A 26,200-nucleotide genomic window follows, 5' to 3' on the forward strand; every position below is an offset into this window, starting at 1 on the left:
CCCCTGCCTCAGCCTCCGGAGTAGCTGAGATTACATGCATGTACCACTTCGCCTGGCTAATTTTTGTAATTTTAGTAGAGATGGGGTTTCAACATGTTGGCTATGCTGGTCTCCAACTCCTGATCTCAGGTGATCCGCCTGCTGCGGCCTCCCAAAGTGTTGGGATTACAGGTGTAAACCACTGTGCCCGGCTATTTTAAACTTTCATATAAGCAATAATCATAAAGACCAAAAACAGTTTTTAAGAAGCAATATATAAATTACTATATTTCAGAATAGTATATTCTAATTTATGTATACTCTTCTCTTAAATTAACCAGGCCCTAAAAGTGCAGAAAAATGTATATTATCAGAGATTTTAAAATATGCCTATTTACCTTTTTTTTTTTTTAACTGATAAAAGATTTGAAGTGTGGAGTCTTCTATGCTTTATTCAAGTTTGACAGTACTGCATTGGACCAATATGCACGTCACAAATCTTCACTAAGGCAGGATATTAATTTACTATTTGTTTAAAACTATGCTGTGTGTACAATAATAATTATATACAGAATACTTATTTATATATTTTCTGGTTTCCAGAAATAATGATGTGCTCCTCAGAACTCAGCTCCAAAAGTAGAACTAGCTTAGGAAAATATAGTAAATACTGACAAATTATTTGGTATTTTCTCTCTACTCAGTTGTCAATGTAGAAAAGGTAGTAAATTTTGAATATCATAAAGGTTCTCAACCCCTTACTGGGTTAAATTTGCATATGACTCAGTCTTTTAGTTTACTTTTCTTTGAAACACAGTTTTCATTTCAGCTTTCTGAATTATATAGTAACAGTAATTCAAATTTGTGTTTTGTTGCCATATAGTTTTCTTATATTTAAAGGGAGCAAGGCAACAGTCATAGTATAATACTGTTCTTGCAGACTTATTTTGAATTGCGTTCTATTACATGCTTTATTAGTGATTCTAAATATTAGACTTGTTTTTGAAGCGGGGCAGAATGGGAAGGGGAGGAGAAGCAATATTAGACTTTTTTTTTTTTAAAACAGTTTAGTAACTTTGTTATAACTTGTATATAGAAAGCTAATTTGAGCAGTTATCTTAATACCCTTATCCATTTGATTGTATTTCATTTAAAAATCAAATAGGGAAAAAACTTTTAAGTATAAATATAAACTAAATAACTTCTCACTGAAAATCTTAATAATAAAGTTAATTAAAAGAAAATATAATCTTACCAATGTAATGTCTATATAAAGGCATGAATTGACCAAACATTTTCTGATTTTCCTATTATTATTTTTCCAATTTCTCATAATTGATTTTAGCTGTGAGAGCACTGTCATTTTGCTATTAAATTCTAAAGTCACTGTTAATGAACAGATGAAGTACAAAATGATAAAAATATTTAAGTGGAAATATGGCTTTTCTTTTAAATTTTTATAGTGCCCTAAAGACGTATTGGAACAATCATAATTCAGTTTTTAAATTTATTTTGAAAATTTCAAGCCTGCGGAAAGGTTGCAAGAATAGTACGGTGAAATTCTTCATCTTTTTTTTTTTTTTTTTTTTAAAGACAGAGTCCCACTGTGTCACCCAGGCTGGAGTGCCATGGCACAATCTCAGCTCACTGCAACTTCCACCTCCCAGGTTCAGGCAGTTCTCCTGCCCGAGTAGCTGGGATTACAGGTGTGCAACACCACACGCAGCTAATTTTTGTATTTTTAGTAGAGATGGGGTTTCACCATGTTGGCCAGGCTGCTCTCAAAGTTCTGACCTCAAGTGATGCACCTGCCTCAGCCTCCTGAAGTGCTGGGATTACAGGCATGAGCCACCGCGCTGAGCAATGGTGAATTCTTGATAGATTGATCAATCATTAACCTTTTGCCGCATTTGCTTTCTATCTCTTCCTTCCTTCCCACCCGTATTCTCTTTTTCCTTCTTTCCTCCACCCCCTCTTTTTTTTTTTTTTTTTTAAACTTTCTTGACATAATTATTTTCTTTTTTTACAAATACGTTGTATGTTGTATCTCAGGACATGTACTCATGTGCCTCACTGCTTTTTGTAGAAGTGACTTTCTCAGAATCTTCTTGAGGATATTTTGTTCAACTTTCATTTAACTTAAAATCATAAGATTTCTTTTTAAAAGATGAGAGGATGTACACTTTGACTCAGTGTAAATATTGATATATTCAAATTGAAAGGAAATGTAAATATTTGTTTTCCTAAATTAATGGGAACAAAATTTGGGGGACATTTTGATTATGAAGAACATTTTGTGAAGATTGTGTACGCAGTCCTGGAAGTTTCTTTATGAGTGTCATTAAAACTTTTATTTGAAGTGACTTCTTAGTCTTGGGCCAAAGAAACTTTCGCGTATGTGATACGTTTGAGTACCAATTCTATTTTAGATTAAAATATAAAATGTTTTCATTTAATATAGCATATATTACCTTTTTAGGGGATAAGGGGAAATAGGTGCTAACTTAACCATTTTTTTGTTCTGGATTAGGAAGCTCTGGAGGAATATGTGAAAAAAGTAAACTCTATTCAGATGGTAAGAAGAAGTCCTTAAACACTGGAATTATTACTGTTCAGAACTATGGGTCTCATGTACCTCCCAAAGTCTCTCACATTACTTTTGCTCATGAAGTTGGACACAACTTTGGATCCCCAGTAAGTATTGTCTAATTATTAGCTTAAAAAATACTTATTAGTCTGAGTTTTGTGTTGAGTGATTTATTTTACATTTACAGTGAAAACAAATGTACTTACAAGTGTTTAGTTTTTATGTCAGAGCACGGTAATGTATTTGACCATACTGAAAGGGAGGAAGATAGAATGTTTGTGATTAAAATAAGAAAAGTAAGCATAACAATGCCAGAATTCTCTGAAGGCAAGGAATTTCATCTGGCTTATTCAGACAAAATAATATCTGTATCTCCTGGCCCTAGAACAATGCCTAGTACCTAATGTACTCAAATATCTTTTGAATGAGAATCATTATTCATTGTTTAAAAGTACATTTTGAATATTCAGCAAATTGTGAGAAATTTTTTTTTTGTTTTGTTTCTGTTAAAGCATTTTTAGGGAATGAGATATTTTAAAATCTTTACTGTGGAATGAGATTGATATTTTAAAGTCTTTTATCTACTGTGGAATGAGATTGATATTTTAAAATCTTTTATTATGAGAAAATTCTAATATACTCAAAAGTAGAACAAATAGTGCAACAAAGCCTTACATGGCCATGATTTAGAAAAAGGATCAGCAAATATTTTCTGTAAAGGGCCTGCTAGTAAACATTTTAGGCTTCAGGGGCAGCGTTTGGTTTCTGTTGTACGGTCTTTGTTGCTTTTACAATTTGTTAAATGTGGAAAAGCCATTCTTAGTTAAGCCATATAAAAACAGGCTGCTGGCTACTTTGTCAACCCCTAATTCAGAGCCAATAATTGTGAAGATTTTGCCATAACTTCTATCTGTATTTCTTTCTTTTTCTTTGCCATTTAAAGGAACTCTGTTTATCCTTACATATTTCAGTATATATTCCTGAAAAAATAGACATTTTCTAATATAACCACAATATGGTTATTATACCTAACAAAATTAACAACAATCTTTGATATTATCTAATACCCAGTCCATTATATTGATCTTTTAAGTGATCTTAAATATCAGTACAACACAGAAATATTAAATACTGAATGATATTCTCTCTTTGTGATTTTGGTAGAGCTTATTAAAGATAACATTTTGGAAATGTACACTTGAGAACTGTATAGATATTCATTTTACTTTCACCTTATCACTTGCAAAAGTGCAAGTTTTTATGATTTTTAAAAGTAAGTCATCTACTTGTAGCTTAAAATCCCCAAATGCACTTCTCTAATTTTTCCCGTGTTTGTAAAATAGGTGCCATCTCACTAAGTTGCAAGTCTTTCTTCTTCTACGTCCCAATCAGAAATTGATAGATTATTATTAATGTTCTTGTATAAGGTATTTAAAATGTGCTTAATCTCTGTAACTCTTGACTGCTTTTGTGATCTGTTCTAAAAAGAGTACTTGGAATTTTAGAGATGAGCAGAGAATTATTGTTCATAGTTGATTTGCATTTTCAAGAGCAAGTCATCTTGGTTCCAGGCCTTACCAGGTGAATTTTAGTACCCTTCCAGCTACTTGTCTGGCCTATAGTCCCAGGTCACTCATTTTAATGTGCATATATATCACCTGAGAATCTTAAAACACAGATTCTTTTTTGATAGGTCTTTGATGGGGCCTGAGTTTCTGTATTTCTAACATGCTCCCAGACAATGCTGCTGCTGCTGGTACTCATCTGTGAACTGCACTTGTAGTAGGGAATCTAGACCTTTCTCTTTTCACTTCTTGTCTAGTCTCCTTCCTACCTAACTGCCAGTGAGATGTTTTTATTAAATTAATGTTATATTATTGTTCAATGGAGAAATTGGTTCACATTCTTTGCCTACCACGCTCAATTATACCTCATTCTTTTGCACATGTTGTTAATTCTGCCATCTGTATCCATAGTAGATGGTTGTCTTCATCTGTTTTGTGTTATAAGGGAATATCTGACGGTAGGTAATTTATAAAGAAAAGAGGTTTATTTGGCTCATGATTCTGTAGGCTGTACAAAAAGCATGGTGCTGGCATCTGCTCACCTTCTTGTAAGGGCCTTAGGCTGCTTCCACTTATGATGGAGGTAAACAGGTGCTGGCACGTGCAGAGATCACATGGCGAGAGTGGGAGCGGTGGGAGCGTGGGGTCAGGGAGAGAGGCGGTACTAGGCTTTTAACAGCCAGCTCTTGCAGGAACTAAGAGAGTGAGAATGTACTCACGCACCCACCTCCAACCCTTCGGGAAGAGCATTAATCTATTCATGAGGGATCTGCCCCCATGACCCAGGCCTCTCTTGTTAGGCCCCACCAACAACATTGGGATCAAATTTGGGGGGACAGACATCCAAATTATACAATGCTTAATAAATATTTGTTGAGTAACTTAATAGTAAGATCAGCCAGAATCATAAACACCTGAACCCGTCTCCCTTAACATCTTTATCTGAAATCTCTTTCTCTCTCATACATTTGTACTAATGTCAATGTTACTTTTTCTGAGCGGTTCACATTATTTCTTATATTTATTTATCCTATCTGAAATATTTATTGTGCACCTATTATAAACTGCTTTATAAACTTTGTTGTGGAAAGTTTTAATCACAAATGAGACAAAGTTCCTGTCTTTCAGGGTGAAAATTCTAATATGTACCTACTTTCACCAGATTCACCTTTGTGTAAATACAGTGCTAATAATACCACTTCTGCTTACAAACTTCTACTACTTTCTAATATTGCTGATACAATTTCCTTATCTTAATGTTTAGGGTGTTTGATGATTTGGGGTTTAAGAATATTTCTAGTGTTATCTCCCCTCATCTGTCAAATTAAGTAATTCACAGACCTTTAAAACTTTCCTCCACTAGGAAGTCAGTTCCTTCCCATGTCTGCCTATTGAAATCTTGATCCATGTTGTTATATGATGTAAATGAATATGGCCCTTTATAAAAATTAAGAAAATATAACCATTGTAGTTTTATTTATAATACCAAAAAGTTTTAAGCAGCCTAGATGGCCCTACAGTATGAAAATACCATGGAATGTTCTGCAGTCATTTAAATATCAAGTTTTGCAGTGCTCATTTTATACTGTTAAGCTGAAAGAAAGGTGTGTATAACTGTACACCTGGAGGGTGGCTGTGGTGACTCACACCTGTAATCCTAGCACTTTGGGAGTCCGAGGCGGGCAGATTGCTTGAGCCCAGGAGTTCGTGACCAGCCTGGGCAACATGGCGAAACCCCGTCTCTACCAAAAATACATACAAAAACCATTAGCTGGGTGTGGTGGCCTTTACCTGTAGTCCCAGCTACTTGAGAAGCTAAGGTGGGGGAGGATGATTTGAGTCCAGAAGGCCAAGGTTGCAGTGAGCCAGGATCACGCCACTGCACTCCAGCCTGGGGGACAGAGTGAGACTCTTGTCTCAAAAAAAAAAGTTATAACTGTACACATGGTATAGTCCAAACTTTATATTAAAATATGATATAGCTCGATATAAGTCAGATAGGAAATATATCAAAATTTTAATAGTTATCGTGCATGGTAGATTATGATTGAGGTTTTTTAATGCATTTTTTTGTTTTCTTAATTTTCTTTCTTATAGTTAGAAAAATTTTTCTGTTTTCTTGTCAAACAGATTATAGTTTCTTTGTGAAACCTTTCTCTTGATTTGAACTCTCAGTACTTGTGCGGGTCCAGTCAAGATGGCCTTTATGTTCTGTTTTATGTTTTGCTTATTCATGTGCTTGTTTTATTCGTTATCTGAGGATGGCAAATAGCTGGCATGCTTGCTTACAATCTGTTCTCCCTTTTATTCCTGTTAATGATGATCTATTACAATATCCCCTGGCCTAGTAAAATAATATTTGACTAGCAATATCTGTAATGGATTTATGCAGCAGCAGTCAGACTAAGGAGATATGTCAAGATTTGCTATCCTTTAAAAATAGAATGTAAGTGCCTTGAAGGCTAGGGATAATACTTTTCTCATCTTTATATTTTTATATTTTAGTGCCTCCTTTTATAGCACTGGACATTCATTAATATTTACGGAATTGAAAAGTGGCAAGATATTCTGTGATGACCTCAAGAGTTATACAGAGTTGGGATTTTTTTCTTTCCTTCCTAAAACTCTAATGCTGAGAATAATTCTAGTGCTATACCTTTTTCAGAAACTGCATTATGTTTTTAGGATGAAAACATAAAGCAAGATAATTTTGGTGAACAGTATAGAGTTGTTAAATGCTGAATGTAGATTCAGGAGAAAGGCAAGAGGTATCAGGAAGTAAAGGTGATAGTAGAGGACACATTTTTTAATTTAACAGTTGCCTCAGAAGAGGGAATAGAAAATGAAAGTAACTTAGTTGGGCTCTAGGAAAAAGCAGAACGCCCTTGAGTAGTCTTTTTCTATCTTGAGAATGGAGTTGTTGGGTATTTAAAACAAGATTTTAATTAAATAGCACTATTACTCTAGTGTCCAGAGTTTTTTGCTCTTTCTGATGTGTTCTAGTTGTTTGAGGGGCATTGTGAGGGTTTTTTGTTTTAGTGCATATCCCCAGGATTACAGTGGGCCAAGGGATCTGGGTAGTAGTGTTCTGTTGCTTTTATCCTGGGCATTACTTTGAGAAAAATTCAGGAGCTATGCTTGCATTTTTCTTTCTTCTTTCTTAGAGACAGAGTCCCCGCCTCTGTCTCCCTCCCCAGGCTGGGAGTGCAGGGCTAACTCAGCTCACTGCAGCTCCGGCCTCCCGGCTCACGGCCTCCTGCCTCAGTCTCCCAAGCAGCTGGGACTGCAGGCACCCTAATGCACCAATTTTTGTATTTTTAGTAGAGATGTTTCACTGTGTTAGCCAGGATGGTCTCACCTCCTGACTCAAGTGATTCCTCCACCACTGCCTCCCAAAAGTGCTGGGATTACACATGTGAGCCACTGCACCCGGCCTATTTTAATTTGCATATGTATCTAACACTTCAATAAAATGTATCAAAACCAAACACCACTTCTGTGCATTTATATGTTACATATATACAGAACTTCTGTTTCCTGTTTATTCGGCAAAGCACTATTTTGGTTTTATCTCTAGGCTTTTACCATTTTTCATTTAAAAATATGTCATTGTGTTTCTGTTCCTAGTCAGCATTTTTACTTATCTTTCTTATGTACTGGCTATTAAGTTAGCTGTCTTAGATTCCTGTTCTGTGTATATTTAGCCCCATGCCAGTCTCTTGATTCTTTTGTCTTTCCCCACCTCTATCTTCTCTGAACTAGTCATAACATGTAATTTAACATATATGTTAGAGACTATTTAGTAGTTTTAAAGTAGTTTATTTTACTGTTACTGGTTTTAAGAGTAAGTGAGCTTATTTTTAATAGACTTTTATGACTGTCTGTCCTCAATTCTAGTCACTGCTTACAAAGTTATAAATTGTTGTGGCTAGACCTCCACTGATTTTCCTTCTTTTCTAAGACAGTGACCCCTAAAAGAGCAAATTCTTTTCCTACTCAAGGTGTAAAACAATTGTAAGATTCTTTTTAAAGGAGAGTCCACAAGCTTCCATTGTTTTCCTGATGAGAACATTACATTTAATCAGTTGACCTGAAAACCTTATTTTACTTCCTGTTTATGTAACTTTATATTCTTTTTGACAGCATGATTCTGGAACAGAGTGCACACCAGGAGAATCTAAGAATTTGGGGCAAAAAGAAAATGGCAATTACATCATGTATGCAAGAGCAACATCTGGGGACAAACTTAACAACAATAAATTCTCACTCTGTAGTATTAGAAATATAAGCCAGGTTCTTGAGAAGAAGAGAAACAACTGTTTTGTTGGTATGTATATTTTCCTAACATTTTGTTATGAACATTTTCAAACATTCAGACAACTTGAAATAATTCTACAGTGATTACTGACATACCCACCGCCTGCATTTTACTATTGCTAACACTTTGCTGTATTTCCTTTATCTCATTATTTCTTAATCTTGCCATGTCTCAATTCATGATTTATTGCAATTTAAAGTAAGTTGCAGCCATCAGTATGCTTCACACTTAAAAACATTTTAGTCTACAAATCATTAACTAGAGTTCAATAGTGTTTATGGTTCTTTTTCTGTTTTCTACGTAAGTGAAATGCACAAATTTTAAGTTCATCATTTGATGAATTTTGACAGAGGCATTTACCTGTGTAAACTACCTATCAAGATACAGGACGTTTCTGTCACCCCAGAACTTTCTTTTATCACCCTTCCCAATCAAGCTCTGTCCCAACACACCCTCAGAGGCAACCGCTATCTGATTTATTTCGCTATACATTGGCTTTGTCTTCATATAAGTGGAATTACACAGTTTGTACCCTTTTGTGGAAGGCTGTTTAACTCAGCATACAGCTCTGAGATTCGTCATTAGTATTTTACTCCTTTTTATTGCTGAGTAGTATTACATTGTATGAGTACGTCCTAGTTTGTACATTTACTCTCCTATAATGAATACCTTGGATTTAGGATAATGTGAATAAAGTTACTACGAGAGTATTTCTTATTTTAGCAAAATATATATAACATAAAATTTGCCATTTTAAACTGATTTTAAATGTAAAGTACTGTGACATTAATTATATGTACAGTGTTGAATGTGAATGTAATCAATTACATTCACTATTCATTTGCAAACTTTTTCATCATCCCAAACAGAAATTCTATAACCATTAAGCAGTAATGCTCTCTCTTCCCCTCAGCCCCTGGTAATCTCTAATCCACTTTCTGTCTTTATGAATTAGCCTATTTTGGGTATGTAAGTGAGGACATACAATATTTGTTCTTTTGTGCCTGTCTTATTTCACTTAACATAATATTTTCAAGGTTTATCTGTGTTGTAGCATGTATCAGAGTTCCGTTCCTTTTTATGGCTGAATAATATTCCATTGTATGTATAGACCAGATTTTGTTCTTCCAATAATCTGTTATGTCTTTCTTGTGGCATTGAACATACTCTAAATATTTACTTTGTATTAGGGGTTTTTTTGTGTGTGTCCTTGTCCTATTTCACGTAGGTTTCTTTAGGGGAAACACTGAGGCCTATTCATCTTTGTACATTAAGAGCACTTAAAGAGGGGTTAAACATGTGACAGCAAAGGAGAAAGAATTAAGGAAGATTTCCAGATAAACATGGGATTTTGTTTTTAATTGCAATTTTATTGAGACGATTATAGATTCACATACAGTTCATAAGAAGTAATATATTCTCTGTACCCTTCACTCAGTCACTCAGTTCCCTCCAATGGTAATGCCTTGCAAGACTGTAGTACAATATCATGACCAGGATGTTGATATTCAGAAAATCCATAGATCTTATTCCAATTTCCCTAGTTATTTTGTTCTCATTTCTCTTCGTGTATATTTAGTTCTATACAATTTTACTACATGTATAGATTTATGTATCCACCGTCCCAGTCAAGAGTCAGAACAGTTCTGTCATTATAAGGATCCCTCATTGTTTTATAACCATGCTTACCTCCCTTCTGTTGTTCCTTCCTCCGCCTGCTATCCTGTTCTCCATATGTAAAATTGTGTCACTTCAAAAAAAAGTTATATAAATAAAATCAGATAGTATACAACCTTTTGGAATTGCCTTTTTTCACTCAGCATAATTCCCTGGGGATTCATCTAAATTGTTGCTTTATCAATAGTTCGTTCTGTTTTATTTCAGAGTAGTATTCCATGGTATGTATGTACTGTAGTTTGTTTAACCATCCATTTGAAAGACATCTGGGCTGCTTCCAGTGTTTGGCTATTATGAATAAAGCAGCTGTAAACATTCATGTATAGGTTTTTTGTATAAATATAAGTTTTTACTTTGAGATAAATGCTCCCAAATACAGTTATTGGACCATATAGCAATTGCTTGTTTTGCTTTGTACAAAACTGCCAAACTCTTTTCCGGGGTGGCCATACTATTTTATGTTCTCACCAGCACTGCACAGATGTTCCAGTTTCTCTGCATCTTCGCAACCATTTGATGTTTTCACAGTTTTTTATTTTAGCTGTTCTGATGGGCGTGTTGTGTTATCTCATGGTTTTAATTTGCATTTCTCTGGTGGCTAATGATGCTGAACATCTTTTCATGTGCTTATTGGCCATTTATAAATCATCTTTGATGAAATGTCTGTCCACGTTTTTTGGTCATTTCTACTGGGACTTTTTTCTTGGGAGTATTGAGAGTTCTTGATACAGTCTAGATACTAGTCCTCTGTCAGATACTGGTTTCCAAATATTTTCTCCCTGTCTGTAGCTTGTCTTTTCACCCTTTTCACAGTTCTTTCTTGAGCAAAAGTTTAAAATTTTGATAAGGTCCCAGTAATCAGTTTTTTATTGTATTGATTGGCCTTATCTTTTAAAGCCTTCTTTTTCTAAGGGCAGATTGAAATTCCATTGATGTTATAATTTGTTACTGTTATTATCAGTGGTTGTTTTTCTAATGCTTCTTAATGTACAGGTACATTAAGATTCTTCATTTGTACACTGGATTTTCACAGTAAACCTTCTGATATAAGTTGACTTTTAAAAATGTACATATTGCTTTGTAGGTATTAACAGGAAAGAAAATTTTTTCTTAAATTATAACAAAATGTGTTCCTATTATAATTTTTGCATTTAAACAGTATTTTTAGGCCAGGCAGGGTGGCTCATGCCTGTAATCGCAGCACTTTGGGAGGCCAAGACAGGCAGATTGCTTGAGGCCAGGAGTTTGAAACCAGCCTGGCCAACATAGCGAAACCCTGTCTCTACAAAAAATAAAAAGATAAGCGAGGTGTGGTGGTGTGTGCCTGTAGTCCCAGCTGCTCGGGAGGCTGAGGCACAAGAATTGCTTGAACCCAGGAGTTGGAGGTTGCAGTGAGCTAAGATTGTGCCACTGCACTGTAGCCTGGGCAACAGTGCGAGACTCTATCTCAAACAAACAAATAGTACCTTCACTGTTGTTTAAACTGTTAGCAAATAACTAACTTGAAGTACTAATTTTATATGAAATAAAAATTAATGTGTAGTAAATAATGTGTCTAACAGTTTCTGACTTCATTATTTTTCTTCTAAATTATGTGTCATGTGAATTATAAAATTATTACTAGACTTATAAAAATCATTATTTACCTAGTATATGTGTGCAGATGCATGCTTCTAGTTTTTTTTGTTTTTGTTTTGCCTTTTTTTTGAGACAGAGTCTCACCCTGTCACCAGGCTGGAGTGCAGTGGCACGATCTCGGCTCACTGCAACCTCCACCTCCCAGATTCAAGCAATTCTCCTGCCTCAGCCTCCCGAGTAGCTGGAACTACAGGCGCGCACCACCACGCCCAGCTGATTTTTTTGTATTTTTAATAGAGGCAGGATTTCACCATGTTGGCCAGGATGGTCTCGATCTCTTGACCTTGTGATCCGCCTGCCTCGGCCTCCCAAAGTGCTGCCATTACAGATGTGAGCCACCTCACCTGGCCTCTTTTTTTTTTTTTTATTTCACTTTAAGTTCCAGGATACAAGTGCAGAATATGTAGGTTTGTTACATGGGTATATGTGTGCCATAGTGGTTTACTGCACCTATCAACCTGTCGTCTAGGTTTTAAGCCCTACATGCATTAGCTGTTTGTCCTAATGCGCTCCCTCCCCTTACCCCCTACCCCTGGACTGGCCTTGGTATGTGGTGTTTCCCTCCCTGTGTCCATATGTTCTCATTGTTCAACTCCCACTTATGAGTGAGAACATGTAGTGTTTGGTTTTCTGTTCCTGTGTTAGTTTGCTGAGGATAATGGCTTCCAGCTTCATCCATGTCACTGCAAAGGACATGATCTCATTCCTTTTTATGGCTGTGTAGTATTCCATGGTGTATATGTATCACATTTTCTTTATCCAGTGTATCATTGATGGGCATTTGGGTTGGTTCCATGTGTTTGCTATTATAAATAGTGCATGCTTCTAGTTTTTGAGAACAAAAGAGATGGCTTAAAGTGAAACAGAGGTGAAGCTTCAATAACCTCCAAGATTTTTAAAAATAGTCGATGTGGTTAAGAATGAACTTTCTGCTTTCACCTAGGCCAGTTTGGCTCTGGAGAGCAGGGGCTTCCACAGCAACATCCCTGGGGGCCCTGAAATCGAGGTTCAGCTCCTCTGTGCCCTTAGGGTCTGGGTTCTTAGCCCTGTTGCCAAGTGGCTTTGTCCCAGCTCCTTTCTTCTGGGCCGGTGTGAGGGCTTATGTTCATGCCAAGCTTCTGTTTTATATTGCAGATATAAATAAAGGAAGACAATTTACCATAAAGAAATAATTCTCTGAATATAAAGCCAGTCTTTCTAGAACATTTTTGATTTAGATGGGCCTCATGTGGGGTTGTATGGGTTCCTGTGTTGAGATGTATGTGTTCCCTTCTACTTATTCAATTCTCAACTTAAAGCCTGTACAATGACTGTTTTCCACGTCGATTTGGTGTAGTAGAAAGAAAAGAGCACCAGATTGTAGACCTAGAAAACCCTAGGTTTTTGCCTGTACTGGGGTATATGGTCTCTAGCAGGTTACATACTCCTTGGAAGTTAGTTTTATTTCCTAGAATATTTAAGGCATTTGATTTTTATCATTCTTTGCAGTTGCCAAAGCTCTTTGATTTTATGATCTTACAAAGAGGAGCATTTCTATTCCAATTTTAAATTCCATTGACAAAAATCAAAGAACTTTAGAAGACTGCTGAAGAAATTTTCTAAAATTATTCACTATGCTTAGATGAGACTGTCTAATCTTAATCAACCAAGATCTGGCTCAATACCATTAAGGTCTGTGAGAATACAGAAGATATAAATAATACATGTTTTTTCCCTTAAGGAGCTTGGTTTAGTTCAGCAGCAAAACTAATGTACATTTAAAAAAAAAAAAAAAAAAAAAAAACCTACTGATTGTATTACAATCAGCTAAATAGAATGTGGAACATTTCATAGACAAAATCACCCAACTTCTTTAACAGATCAGTGGTGTAAAAATAAACAAAAATGGGGAAATCTATTTATACATTAAAAGAACATAAGAGACCTCTCAGAAAGCAACCATGAGGGGTGGAGATGGGGTTAGGGGAAGCTTGTTTGAAACTTGATTCACAGCAACAAATTGTAAAGAGACAGTTGAGGAAAACTGCACATGACTTGGCTGTTAGATGTTATTAAGCATGTTATTAATTTTGTTTAGATATGATCATGATTATTATGGTTAGGTTTAAATAAGAAAAAAAACTTAATGTCTTAGTGATACATCCTGAAGTATTTACAGGGACAATAATATGTTAGGTGGGGTTGTTTTAAAATACTGCAGAAAAAAATTATGGTAGTAAATGAGATAAGAAGAGCATATTGTTGATAATTGTTAAAGATGAGTGACTGGTACATGGGAGTTCATTGTACATATTCTTTTAGTACTTTTAGGTATGTTTGAAATTTTCTGTTGCAAAAACAGGCTTAATTTTTTTTTTCCTGGTTAGTGAAGCCCTAACTTGATTTGTATTTGCGTGATATAAATAGTACAGTCAATAAAGCTCAGTGTAGCATGGCCTAAGTTGCAAGTTACACTTCTAGAAGGGACCCTCTGTCAAATCCCCTCACTGTACAGATTAAGAAACTGAAGGCCCCAAAAGGCAAGTGACTTGCCCAAGATCACATTGCTAGTTAGTAGCAGACCCCCTGTTAGAATTAGGTCTCGTGATTTCCGGATTTCCTAGTTTGTTCTACTTACTCATCAAAGTTTTCCTTTATCCCTTTGTTATGATTATCTAAAGAATTTGTGAATTTTAAATAAAATTAATGTGTGCATGCAATTGTTTACCTTGTCTTGTTTATTTTCCTCAGAATCTGGGCAACCTATTTGTGGAAATGGAATGGTAGAACAAGGTGAAGAATGTGATTGTGGCTATAGTGACCAGTGTAAAGATGAATGCTGCTTCGATGCAAATCAACCAGAGGGAAGAAAATGCAAACTGAAACCTGGGAAACAGTGCAGGTACTTTGCTAATTTCAGTGATGTTAACATTCTTGTACAGTTACCTGAATGCAGTTGCGACAGATTTAAAATTGAGATGCATATGGTTTTGAAACTTTGCTTTTATTTGTTTTCTTTTTCTGAAATAGTATTGGTTAGTGCTCTGTTATTGGCAGATTGAACTACTTTTCTTTTTCTTTTTCTTTTATTTGAGATAGGGTCTCACTCTGTTGCCAGGCTGGAGTGCAGTGGTGTGATGTCGGCTCACTGCAGCTTCCACCTCCCGGGCTCAATTGATCCTCCCACCTCAGCCCCCTGAGTAGCTGAGGCTATAGGCATGTGCTGCCACACCCAGCTAATTTTTGTATTTTTTTGTAGACAGAGTTACGCCATTTGCCCAGGCTTGTTTGGACTACTTTTAATAGTAATTTGTGTAGTGAGTATTAACAAAAGGATATACTAAAAGGACATACTAAAAAGAATCCTAAAAAATACATATTCTTTAGTTACTTATTGTGAAAATGTAACTATCTTCCATATTTTTAAAATCTTTAAATATTTGGTTAATGTGGAATCCATTTACTTTTCTAACTTGGTGAAATATAACTATTTCACTTGTCAAATTTACTTTGGTAGCAGTGTAAGCAATTGTTTGTACAAGACTTTTTTTTTTTTGAGATAGAGTCTCAAAAAAGCCTGTCGCCCAGGCTGGAGTGCAGTGGCATGATTTCAGCTCACTGCAAGCTCTGCCTCCCAGGTTCAAGCATTTCTCCTGCCTCAGCCTCCTGAGTAGCTGGGACTACAGGTGTGTGCCACCATGCCTGGCTAATTTTTTGTATTTTTAGTAGAGCTGGGGTTTCACTATGTTGGCCAAGTTGGTCTCGGACTCCTGACCTTCAAGTGATCTGCCCGCCCTCGCCTCCCGAAGTGCTGGGATTAAAGGTGTGAGCCACTTCACCTGGCCACTTCAGTATGTTTTAAACGGCTGGTCTGTATATCCTAGTTTGATTTTAGCATGAAAATGTGAGAGAAAAAATTAACTAATGTGTGATGTAACTGAAAAAATACTGATAAATTGCCTAATATTAAATCCATTTTCCATTGTAGCCTTTTACTAAAGGTAAATAGGGCAAGAATGTGGAATGTAGTACGCTTTGACTATTAAAAAAAAAAAAAGACACTTAAACACTTTTCTTGACTGTTTGGTTCAGTAACTTCCTATTCCTTTTTTTTTTTTTTTGAGACAGAGTCTCGCTCTGTCGCCCAGGCTGGAGTGCAGTGGTGCGATCTCTGCTTACTGCAAGCTCCGCCTCCCGGGTTCACGCCATTCTCCTGCCTCAGCCTCCCGAGTAGCTGGGACTACAGGCGCCCTCCACCACGCCCAGCTAATTTTTTGTGTTTTTTAGTAGAGATGGGGTTTCACTGTGTTAACCAGGATGGTCTTGATCTCCTGACCTCGTGATCCGCCTGCCTCAGCCTCCCAAAGTGCTGGGATTACAGGCGTGAGTCACTGTGCCCAGCCCCTATTCCATTTTTAATTGATAAATAATAATTGTACATATTTACGAGGTACATGTGATATTTTGATACATGCGATATTTTGATACATGCATACAATATGTAATGATCAAATCAAGGTAATTAGGATATTTATCTCAGATATTTATCATTTCTTTGTCTTGGAAACATTTCAAATCTTCTACTTTAAAATTTACAATTAGTTATTGTTAATTGTAGTAACTTTACTGTGCGATCAAACACTAGAGCTCATTCCTTCTGTGTGTTTGTGACCATTAACCAAGCTCTCTTTATCCACCTCCCCACTACCCTTCTCATCCTGTTGTAACCACTGTTCAACTCTCTACCTCTATGAGATCAGCTTACTTTGCTCTCACATATGAGTAACAACATGTGCTATTTGTCTTTCTAGGTCTGGCTTATTTTATTTAACATGATGACTTCTATTTCCGTTCATGTTACTGCACATGACAGTATTTTGCTCTTTTTTGTGATCAAGTATATACCACCTTTTCTTTATCCATTTGTTTCTTGGTGGACACTTAGACTCATTCTGTATCTTGGCTATTATGCATAGTGATACAAGGGGCTGTTGGTATCCCTTTTGTATACTGACTTCCTTTTCTTTGGATGTATACCCAGCCGGATCATATAGTAGATCTATTTTTAGTTTTTAGAGGAACTTCTATACCAGTTTACACAGTGGCTATACTAATTTATATTCCCACTGGCAGTAAACTAATGGTTCCTGATCTCCACATCCTTATCAGCATCTTTGTTTGTTTATTTTTGATCATTTTGATAATGGTCATTTTAACTGAGTGTATCTCACCATGGCTTTGATTTGTGTTTCCCTGATAGTTAGTGATATTGAACATTTTTTCGTGTATTTGTTAGTAATTTATATGCCTTCTTTTGAGAAATGTTTATTTAGATCATTTGTCTACTTTTTAATGAGATTATTTATTTTTTTGCTGTTGAGTTGTTTGAGTTCCTTGTACATTCTATCAGTCCCTAGTCTGATGAATAATTTGAAAATGTTTTCTCCCATTCAGCAGATTGTCTCTTCACTCTGTTGATTGTTTCCTTTTCTGTACAGAAGCTTTTTAGTGTGTGTAACCCTATTTGCCTGTTTTTGCTTTTGTTGTCTGTGCTATTGAGGTCTTACTCAAAAATCTTGGCTCAGATCAATGTCCTTATGTGCTTCCCCAGTGTTTTCTTTTAGTAGTTTCATAGTTTCGGGCCTTAAATTTACATCACATTTTGATTTGGTTTTGGTATGTGGTGAGACATAGGAGTCTAATATCATTTTTCTGCATATATATATATACAGTTTTCCCATCACCACTTACTGAAGAGACTGTCCTTTCCCCACTGAATGTTCAAAAATCACCTTTGTCAAAAATCAATTGACTGTAAATATATAGATTTTTTTCTGAGTTCTCTGTTCTGTTTCATTGGTTGATGTGTCTGTTTTTATGTCAGTATCATGCTGTTTTAGTTGCTATAGCTTTGTAGTATATTTTGAAATTAGGTGGTGTGATGCCTCCAGCTTTGTTCTTTTGGCTATTGGAGTCTTCTGTGTTTCATATGACTTTTAGGATTGTTTTCTCTTTATCTGTGAAGAATGTCATTGGTATTTGGATAGGGGTTACATTGAATCTGTAGATTGCTTTTGGTAGTATGGCCATTTTCACAGTATTAATTCTTCCAGTCCATGAACATGAAATGTGGTTTGTTTTTTTTTTCACTTGTTCAATTTCTTTCATTAGTGTTTTATAGTTTTCCTTGTAGAAATTTAATAAACTCACCTCCTTCGGTTTATTAAACTCACTCTTTTTTTGCAGCTATTATAAATGAGATTGATTTCTTTTTCTGCTATTTTCTTGTATATAGAAACACAACTGATTTTTTAATGTTAATTTTGTATCCTGCAACTGTTCTGAATTCATTTATCAATTCTAAGAGTTTTCAGTGGAGCTTTAAGGGTTGCCTATATATGTAAGATTATGCTGTCTACAAACAGGAACAGTTTGGCTTCCTTCTTTCCAATTTGGATATCCTTTATTTTTTTCTCTTGCCTAATTGCTCTGGCTCAGAACTTCCATTACTATATTGATAAGAGTGGCAAGAGTGAACATTCTTTTCTTGTTCTAGTTCTTTTTTTTTCTTTTTTCTTTTACCTGGTGATCAGGAAGTATTGTTGGGAGACTTTTTTTTTTTTTACTGATTCAATCTTGTTACTTGTGATTGGTCTGTCCAGGTTTTCTATTCTTATTTCAATCTTGGTAGGTTGTATGTGTCCAGGAATTTATTAATTTTCATTCGGTTTTCCCATTTATTGGCATATAGTTTATTGTAATGGTCTCTAATGATTCTTTGTATTCACGTGGTATCAGTTATAATGTCTCCTTTTTTGTTTCTGATTTTATTTGGATTTTTTTTCCTTGTCTGGTTAATGGATTGTTGATTTTATCTTTCTAAGAAACCAACTGTTCGTTTTGTTGATTTTTTTTTTTTTTTTTGAGACGGAGTCTCGCTTTGTTCCACAGACTGGAGTGCAGTGGCGCAATATTGGCCCACTGCAAGCTCTGCCTCCCAGATTCACGCCATTCTCCTGCCTCAGCCTCCTGAGTAGCTGGGACTCCAGGTGCCCACCACCACTCCTGGCTAATTTTTTTTGTATTTTTTAGTAGAGACAGGGTTTCACCGTGTTACCCAGGATGGTCTCGATCTCCTGACTTTGTGATCCATCCACCTCGGCCTCCCAAAGTGCTGGGATTATAGGCATGAGCCACCGCGCCCAGCCTGATTCTTTGGATTTTTTTTAGTCTCAATTTTGTTTATTTCTGCTCTGATCTTTATTATATCTTTTCTTCTAATTTGTGGTTTGGTTTGTTCTTGCTTTACTGATTCCTTGAGGTGCATTATTAGGTTGTTTATCTTTCTACTTTTTCTATGTAGACATTTATTGCTATAAACTTCCCTCTTAATATTGCTTTAGCTGTATCCCATAGTATTTGGTATGTTGTGTTTCTCTATTTTTAGTTGTTTCAGAGAGCTTTTAAACTTCATTTTTAATTTCTTCAGCGACTCATTGGTTGTTCAGAAGCAAGTTGTTTAATTATGTGTTTGTACAGTTTCTAAAGTTCCCCTTGTGATTGATTTCTAGTTTTATTCCGTTGTGTTCAGAAAAGATACTTGATATGATTTCTGTTTTTAAACATCTGTTGATAATGGTTTTATAGCCTAATAGGTGGTCTGTCCTGGAGAATGTTTCATGTGCTAATGAAAATAATGTATATTCTGCCATAGCTGTTGGATGAGTGTTCTATAAATGTCTGTTAGATCTATTTGGTCTAAAGTGTAGTTCCAATCCAGTGTTTGTTTCTTGATTTTCTGTCTAGATCATCTGTCCAGTGCTGAGAATGGACTCTTGAAGTCTCCAATCATTGCTTTATTGGAGTTGATCTCTCTCTTTAGATCTAATGGTATTTGCTTTATGTATCTGGGTGCTTTGGTGTTAGGTGCATATAGATTTAGAATTGTTATGTCCCCTTGTTGAATGGAACATTTTATCACTATATAATGACCTTTTTTGTCTCTTTTCACAGTTTTTTTTGGAGACAGGGTCTTGCTCTGTCACCCAGGCTTGAGTGCAGTGGCATGATCTCAGCTCACTGCAACCTACACCTCCCGGGTTCAAGTGATTCTCCTGCCTCAGCCTCCCAAGTAGCTGGGACTACAGGCATGCATCACCATGCCCAACTAATTTTTATATTTTTAATATAGATGGGGTCTCGCCATGTTGGCCAGGCTGGTCTTGAACTCCTGACCTCAGGTGATCTGCCCGCCTCGGCCTCCCAAAGTGCTGGGATTACAGGCGTGAGCCACCGCACCTGGCCCTCTTTTCACAGTTTTTGACTTAAAATCTGATTTATCTGATACAGGTATAGCTACTCTTGCTTACTTTATTTCTGTTTGAGTGAAATATCTTTTTCCATTCCTTTACTTTTAGTCTATATTATGTCTTTACAAGTAAAATGATTTTCTTGTTAGCAACCTATAGTTGGGTGTGTCATGTGTTTGGGAGGCCGAGCTGGGAGTTTTGCTTGAGCAGGAGTAGGCAACATAGTGAGAACCCATTTCTACAAATGAATACATAAATCATTTAAAAGCTACAGAGGGGGAAGAGATTACAGTAGACCCATTCAGCCAGGTTGTGTCTTTTAAGTAGGGGGATTTAATTGGTGTATATTCATGATTGATATCAATAGGTGAGGACTTCCTCTTGTCATTTTGATAATTTTTTTTTTTTTTTTGAGATGGAGTCTTGCTTTGTAGCCCAGGCTCGAGTGCAGTGGCACAATCTCGGCTCACTGCAAGCTCCGCCTCCCAGGTTCTCCTGCCTCAGCCTCCCAAGTAGCTGGGACTACAAGTGCCCGCCACCATGCCCAGCTAATGTTTTTTATTTTTAGTAGAGATGGAGTTTCACCATGTTAGCCAGGATGGTCTCGATCTCCTGACCTCATGATCTGCCTGCCTCAGCCTCCCAAAGTGCTGGGATTATAGGCATGAGCCACTGCGCAAGGCCTTTCTTTTTTTTTTTTTTTTTTTTTTTGCATATTCATTCTTCCTTTTTTTCTCTCATTCAGCATTGTGGTTTGGTAGTTTTCTGTAGTAGTAACATTTGACTCTTCTTTTTCTCGTTCGTGTATCACAGTGGCCTGCGCTGTACAGCTTTGTAGTTATGGCGGCAGTGGTGGTGTAGGTTGTTAACATTATAATTCTGTGTGTTTTCATAATGGTGATTATTGGTTTCTTTTGCTTCCAGGTGCAGGACTCCCTTGAGTATTTCTTGTAGGGTCAGTCTAGTGGTGATTAATTTCCTATTTTTGCTTGTGTGGGAAAGACTTTATTTGTCCCTCATTTCTGAAGGATGGTTTTGCTGGGTATAGACTCTTGGCTGCTAATTTGTAAACTATCCTTCAGAAACGAGGGACAAATAAAGTCTTATAGATTCTTGGCTGCCAAATTTTTTTTTCTTTCAGTGCTTTGAACATATCCCATTCTCTCCATGCTGGTGAAATTTCTGCTGAGAAATCTGCTGCTAGTCTAATAGATACTCCCTTATATGTGACTTGATACTTTTCTCTTGCTGTTTTTTTAGAATTCTCGGCAGACCTACGTTTTCAGCTATTATTTTAATAAATAGGTTTTCTTTTTTTCTTTCTTTTTTTTGAGACAGTCTCACTTCATTACCCAGGCTGGAGTGCAGTGGTACAGTTTCAGCTCACTGCAACCTCTGCCTTCCAAGTGCAAGCGATTCTTGTGCCTCAACCTCCTGAGTAGCTGGAATTGCAGGTGCGCGCCACCCTACCCAGCTAGTTTTTCTCATATTTTTAGTAGAGACGGGGTTTCAAGCTCCTGACCTCAAGCGATCCACCCGTTTTGGCCTCCCAAAGTCTTGGGATTACAGGCATGAGCCAGCACACCCAGCCAAAACATAGGTTTTCTGTGCCTATTTTAATCTCTTCTCCTTCTGTAGCTTTTAAATGATTGATTGATTGATTGATTGCAGAGATGGGATCTCACTACATTGCCTAGGTTGGTCTTTAACTCCTGGGGTAAAGTGATCCTGCCACCTCAGCCTCCCAAAGTTCTGGCATTACAGGCATGAGTTACTGCACCCAACCTTCTGCAGCTCTTATAATATGAAAATTTATTCACTTTGTGGTGTCCCATAAGTCTTACAGGCTTTCTTCCTTTTTTTTTTCCTTCCCCTAAATGAGTAATTTCAAATATTCTATCTTGAAGTTCAGAGATTTTCTTTTGCTTGATCAAGTCTGCTGTTGAAGCTCTCTATTATGTATTTTTATTTTATTCATTGAATTCTTAAGCTGCAGAAGTTTTGTTTCTACTTAATAATATCTATTACTTTTTTGAATTTCTTATTCATATTGTTTTCCTAATTTCGTTGAATTTTTTATCTATATTTTCTTGTGTCTTTTCCCTCAAATCATCATTTTGAATTCCTTTTTAGGCAATTTATTGATTTCCTTTTCATTCGGACCTGTTGCTAGAGAGTTAATTATGTTCCTTTGGTGGTGTCATATATATTTGTTTTTTCATGTTTCTCGAATCCCTGTGTTGATGTCTGTGTACCTGTCTGGTGGAACAGTCATCTCATGTAAATTGTCTATAGTGGCTTTTGTGGAGATACACTCTCACCTGTAGCTGGATCTTAGTGTACTGGTAGGGAAGGGTGTGATGATTCTGTTTCCAGGTAGGTGCAATGGTATAGTCTCCATGAAGCTTCTTCAGCTGTATTCAACATCATCAATAACTGTAGGCACCTCAGTGACTTGTGCTGTAGAAGTTTGTGATAATGGATGCTGGTGGTGTAGGTTGTTAATGTCCTCAGTGGCAACGACTTTTGGGGCCCTCCTATTCTCATTTTTCCCATAATGGTGAGACTTAGCCAAGGGGATCCCTCTTGATGTCAGGTCTGACATGGCCTACAAGCACCTGCTGTGGTGCAGGCTTCCAGTTGCAGATGCGCATAGTAACTATGGGGCTGGAGTTCTAGGCTCAGGATCTCACAAACCTATTATGGTACTTGTGTCTTGCAGTGTGTGTTTACTGTCTGTGGCAAGATTGAATGTAGGTTGCCTATAGCACCAGGATCTATGACTCTGGTTGCTCCCTAGCAGCTTGTACCTAGCAGGCCAGTCTGTAGCTGTGATTATACACTTTGTGGGCAGGGCATAGCCCTGGTTTGAGTCCAGGAAAGAAGAGATGTTCTGGAGATTTGAGCCCAGAGCCCAGTGCATGGCAGTAATTTCGGAGCCTGAGCGAATAGGACTCAGTGGCGAGTTGGGTCACTGGGGATGGAGGTGTTGGTGAGTCTAGACCCTGCGATGGTGGGGCTTGGTGGTATCCCAGAGTCTGTGAGACCAGATGCAGCAACAGCAAGTACCTCAGAATGTTCAATCAAGCACAGCTGTCATTTGGGCCCTAGGAGGCAGGGAGCAGCACAGTGATGACTGCTCTGGGGAGAAGGGTGTCTCAGCAGCTCAGACTCTAGGGGGCTAGTCTAGCTCCAGGGAAGCAGGGTGCTAGAGTTGTTCGGCCTGTAGGCATAGTATCCCAGTTCAGCCTTTGATATTTCCCTGGGTTGTGAGTTACTGTGTTGGCTTAGCCCTGGAATGCACAGCTCCTCAACTTGGCCAAGGCATTGTTACCTGAAGGAGCAATGTGCTGCTTTATCTCATGCCCTGCAGGGTGTGACTTTTCCAGTAGGCCCAGGCACTGTTTCTTTGGGACACACGGCTGTACCAGTGCACTGTTTACTCAGGAGGCAGTGTGCAGTTTCAGGTTTTTGAAGTTGTATACCAGTAACATACTTATCATTTAAATGATGAGACTTATGATTTAAAAATTGGTACTGTGTCTGATAATGTGGATCTAATCTAATATCTGATAGTATATAGGTAATAACTAGTGATTTACTTTGTTTAATCACTTAATGTTTCTTCTAGTCCAAGTCAAGGTCCTTGTTGTACAGCACAGTGTGCATTCAAGTCAAAATCTGAGAAGTGTCGGGATGATTCAGACTGTGCAAGGGAAGGAATATGTAATGGCTTCACAGCTCTCTGCCCAGCATCTGACCCTAAACCAAACTTCACAGACTGTAATAGGCATACACAAGTGTGCATTAATGGGGTAAGCATTTAACTATATGTTTTTAAATTTAATTTTAGAAAACTTGTTTTTCAGAAGAATTATTGATGCTTAAAGCTACATAGTTAAAGTAATTAATCTTGGTCTCTGTTTAAGTAATATCCCTATCTATTCCCTCACAAAACTATGAGTATATTATGTAGCATTCAATTAACTACTAATTTGTTTTTCATCTTCCCATGTACATGTGGTTGATATTCTCTAGAGAAACATAGTTGTACAACTCGGCATGTGACTTGTCTATAATATTTAAGTTTTATAAAACAATATTTCAGTAGCCTAAATAAAAGAACTCCTTGGTCATCTTCTCTGAATTTGAAACCTTTAAAGCTTTTGTGGCTGAATATCACTTTGCTCTACATGAAGAAAATTTAATTTTTCTTGCTTTATAGAAGAGCCATAATAACCAACATAAAATCGATTCTCATCTAATCTATTTCTCTGCTTTTATTTCATTTTTTAAAGTTGCCATTCCTTTAAAAGATTTACTGTCTTACTTGGATTTACTGTTTTTCAATTTTTTTCAAATGTATTTAGGTAATTCAGTTTTGATACTCAACTCTGTTCGTTTTTCACTTTTATATCCATTTAAATATTTTGACATTGGAAGCTTATACTTGGCTGTCTGTTACTATAAACAATAGGTTTGACTGTATAGGGATTAAATAATTTGTCTTTTATTTTTCTTCTAGCAATGTGCAGGTTCTATCTGTGAGAAATATGGCTTAGAGGAGTGTACGTGTGCCAGTTCTGATGGCAAAGATGATAAAGAATTATGCCATGTATGCTGTATGAAGAAAAGTAAGGCTTTTAAAAGTACAAGAGTATAAAATTTGCCTCAAACTATTATTTTCTCCTAAATTTTAAGTGTTAAACTTTGACCTGTAGTTTGGCCAGATAGTTTCCAGCTCAATCTGTCCTCTTGAGGAGATTATAAATGTAGCATAGCATTATGTCTCTATCATTATGGTCTCTACGATGTTCTAAAAATCATAAACTAGACAAAACATTGCCAGCTTTACAGTAATAAATTACATAAACACTGTTAGACTTTAAGTCATTGTGGACACTAAATCAAGACTTTGCTGGTTGCTTGTTGACATTGTAACATTTAATGTGAATTACTAATGGCATTACCCAGCCTAACTAGAGAAGGTCTATATAACATGTTATGGTAATGATTTCAGACATTTTTTTTTCCCTCTTTATATTTCCCCAACTGGAAATCTGATCTTCAACTTATATTTGAATCTGATCTTCAGCTTATATTTGGCATTTCTTTTCCAGTGGACCCATCAACTTGTGCCAGTACAGGGTCTGTGCAGTGGAGTAGGCACTTCAGTGGTCGAACCATCACCCTGCAGCCTGGATCCCCTTGCAACGATTTTAGAGGTTACTGTGATGTTTTCATGCGCTGCAGATTAGTAGATGCTGATGGTCCTCTAGCTAGGCTTAAAAAAGCCATTTTTAGTCCAGAGCTCTATGAAAACATTGCTGAATGGATCGTGGTAAGTATAGTTTTTATTTACAAAGAAAACTTAAAGTGGTTTCATCTTAATTTTACTTGGCCAGAAGTCATCAAAGTTATGAGAAAACAACTTAACTATTTATATTAGAATGACTTTATATGAATATTTCTGGTTATTATTTCCTTCTGAAGTGATCAGAATAATGTGTATCATTCATAGATTGCTTGGTAGGTGATGGGAGTCATTCTGTTTTACTGCGCTCCTTAGTTCATCTCCTGGATGGGTTACTTCTTTTGGTGCATATAGGGCATTTTCATGGGACTTTAAAAAGGTTTTTGGTGTTGTTTTTCAAGACAACTTATTTGCCCAAATCATGGACTAATTGGTGATTTTTCCTGATCTTTCAGTATAATCTCTGGGTCTTCATCTTGTTTGTAATAGGAAATGTTGAACAGAGTAAGATCAGATACACAGCCTTTTGTAGATCTACTAATGATTATGGACGTTCATTCAGTAGTAATCCGCTGAATGCTTATTTTTAAGCCCACTTATCTCCAAGTTGTACAAACATGGAATTACCTGATGTTTTCTTAAAAGATTGTCAAGAATGACTGTCTCAGCTTACTTAACTGTTCATGCTTTAAAAGTGATTACATTAAAATATCTATAGGAAGCTTGCAGATGATATATTTGAGAATGTGCTATAATTGAACTGAAAGTAGTTTGCTTTGGTAATTGACTTATAACTCAGATTCCCCTTTCTCAGATTATTTGTGTGTGTGTGTGTGTGTGTGTGTGTGTGTGTTCAGGACTATGGATGCCTTAAAGCACAAAAGATGTTGTTTG

General features: G+C 36.6%; 1 protein-coding gene across 2 annotated transcripts in view; it reads left to right on the top strand.

The window, feature by feature from the left end:
* Positions 1-26,139, top strand: part of LOC101023521 (disintegrin and metalloproteinase domain-containing protein 10) — a 138,680-nt gene extending 112,541 nt beyond the window's left edge. The window contains exons 9-14 of one of the 2 annotated variants that reach the window (XM_031661274.1): positions 2,510-2,673; positions 8,275-8,458; positions 14,495-14,645; positions 23,684-23,867; positions 24,578-24,686; positions 25,173-26,139. In XM_031661274.1, coding sequence (XP_031517134.1) covers positions 2,510-2,673; positions 8,275-8,458; positions 14,495-14,645; positions 23,684-23,867; positions 24,578-24,686; positions 25,173-25,501 — 1,121 coding nt within the window. In that variant the 3' untranslated portion in view covers positions 25,502-26,139. The remainder of the gene's footprint in view (positions 1-2,509; positions 2,674-8,274; positions 8,459-14,494; positions 14,646-23,683; positions 23,868-24,577; positions 24,687-25,172) is intronic. The other variant, XM_031661275.1, reaches the window with a different exon arrangement.
* The last annotated feature ends 61 nt before the right edge of the window (positions 26,140-26,200 follow it).

This window comes from Papio anubis, unplaced genomic scaffold (genome assembly GCF_008728515.1).
Source record: "Papio anubis isolate 15944 unplaced genomic scaffold, Panubis1.0 scaffold123, whole genome shotgun sequence".
In the NCBI taxonomy this organism is placed as follows: domain Eukaryota; kingdom Metazoa; phylum Chordata; class Mammalia; order Primates; family Cercopithecidae; genus Papio; species Papio anubis.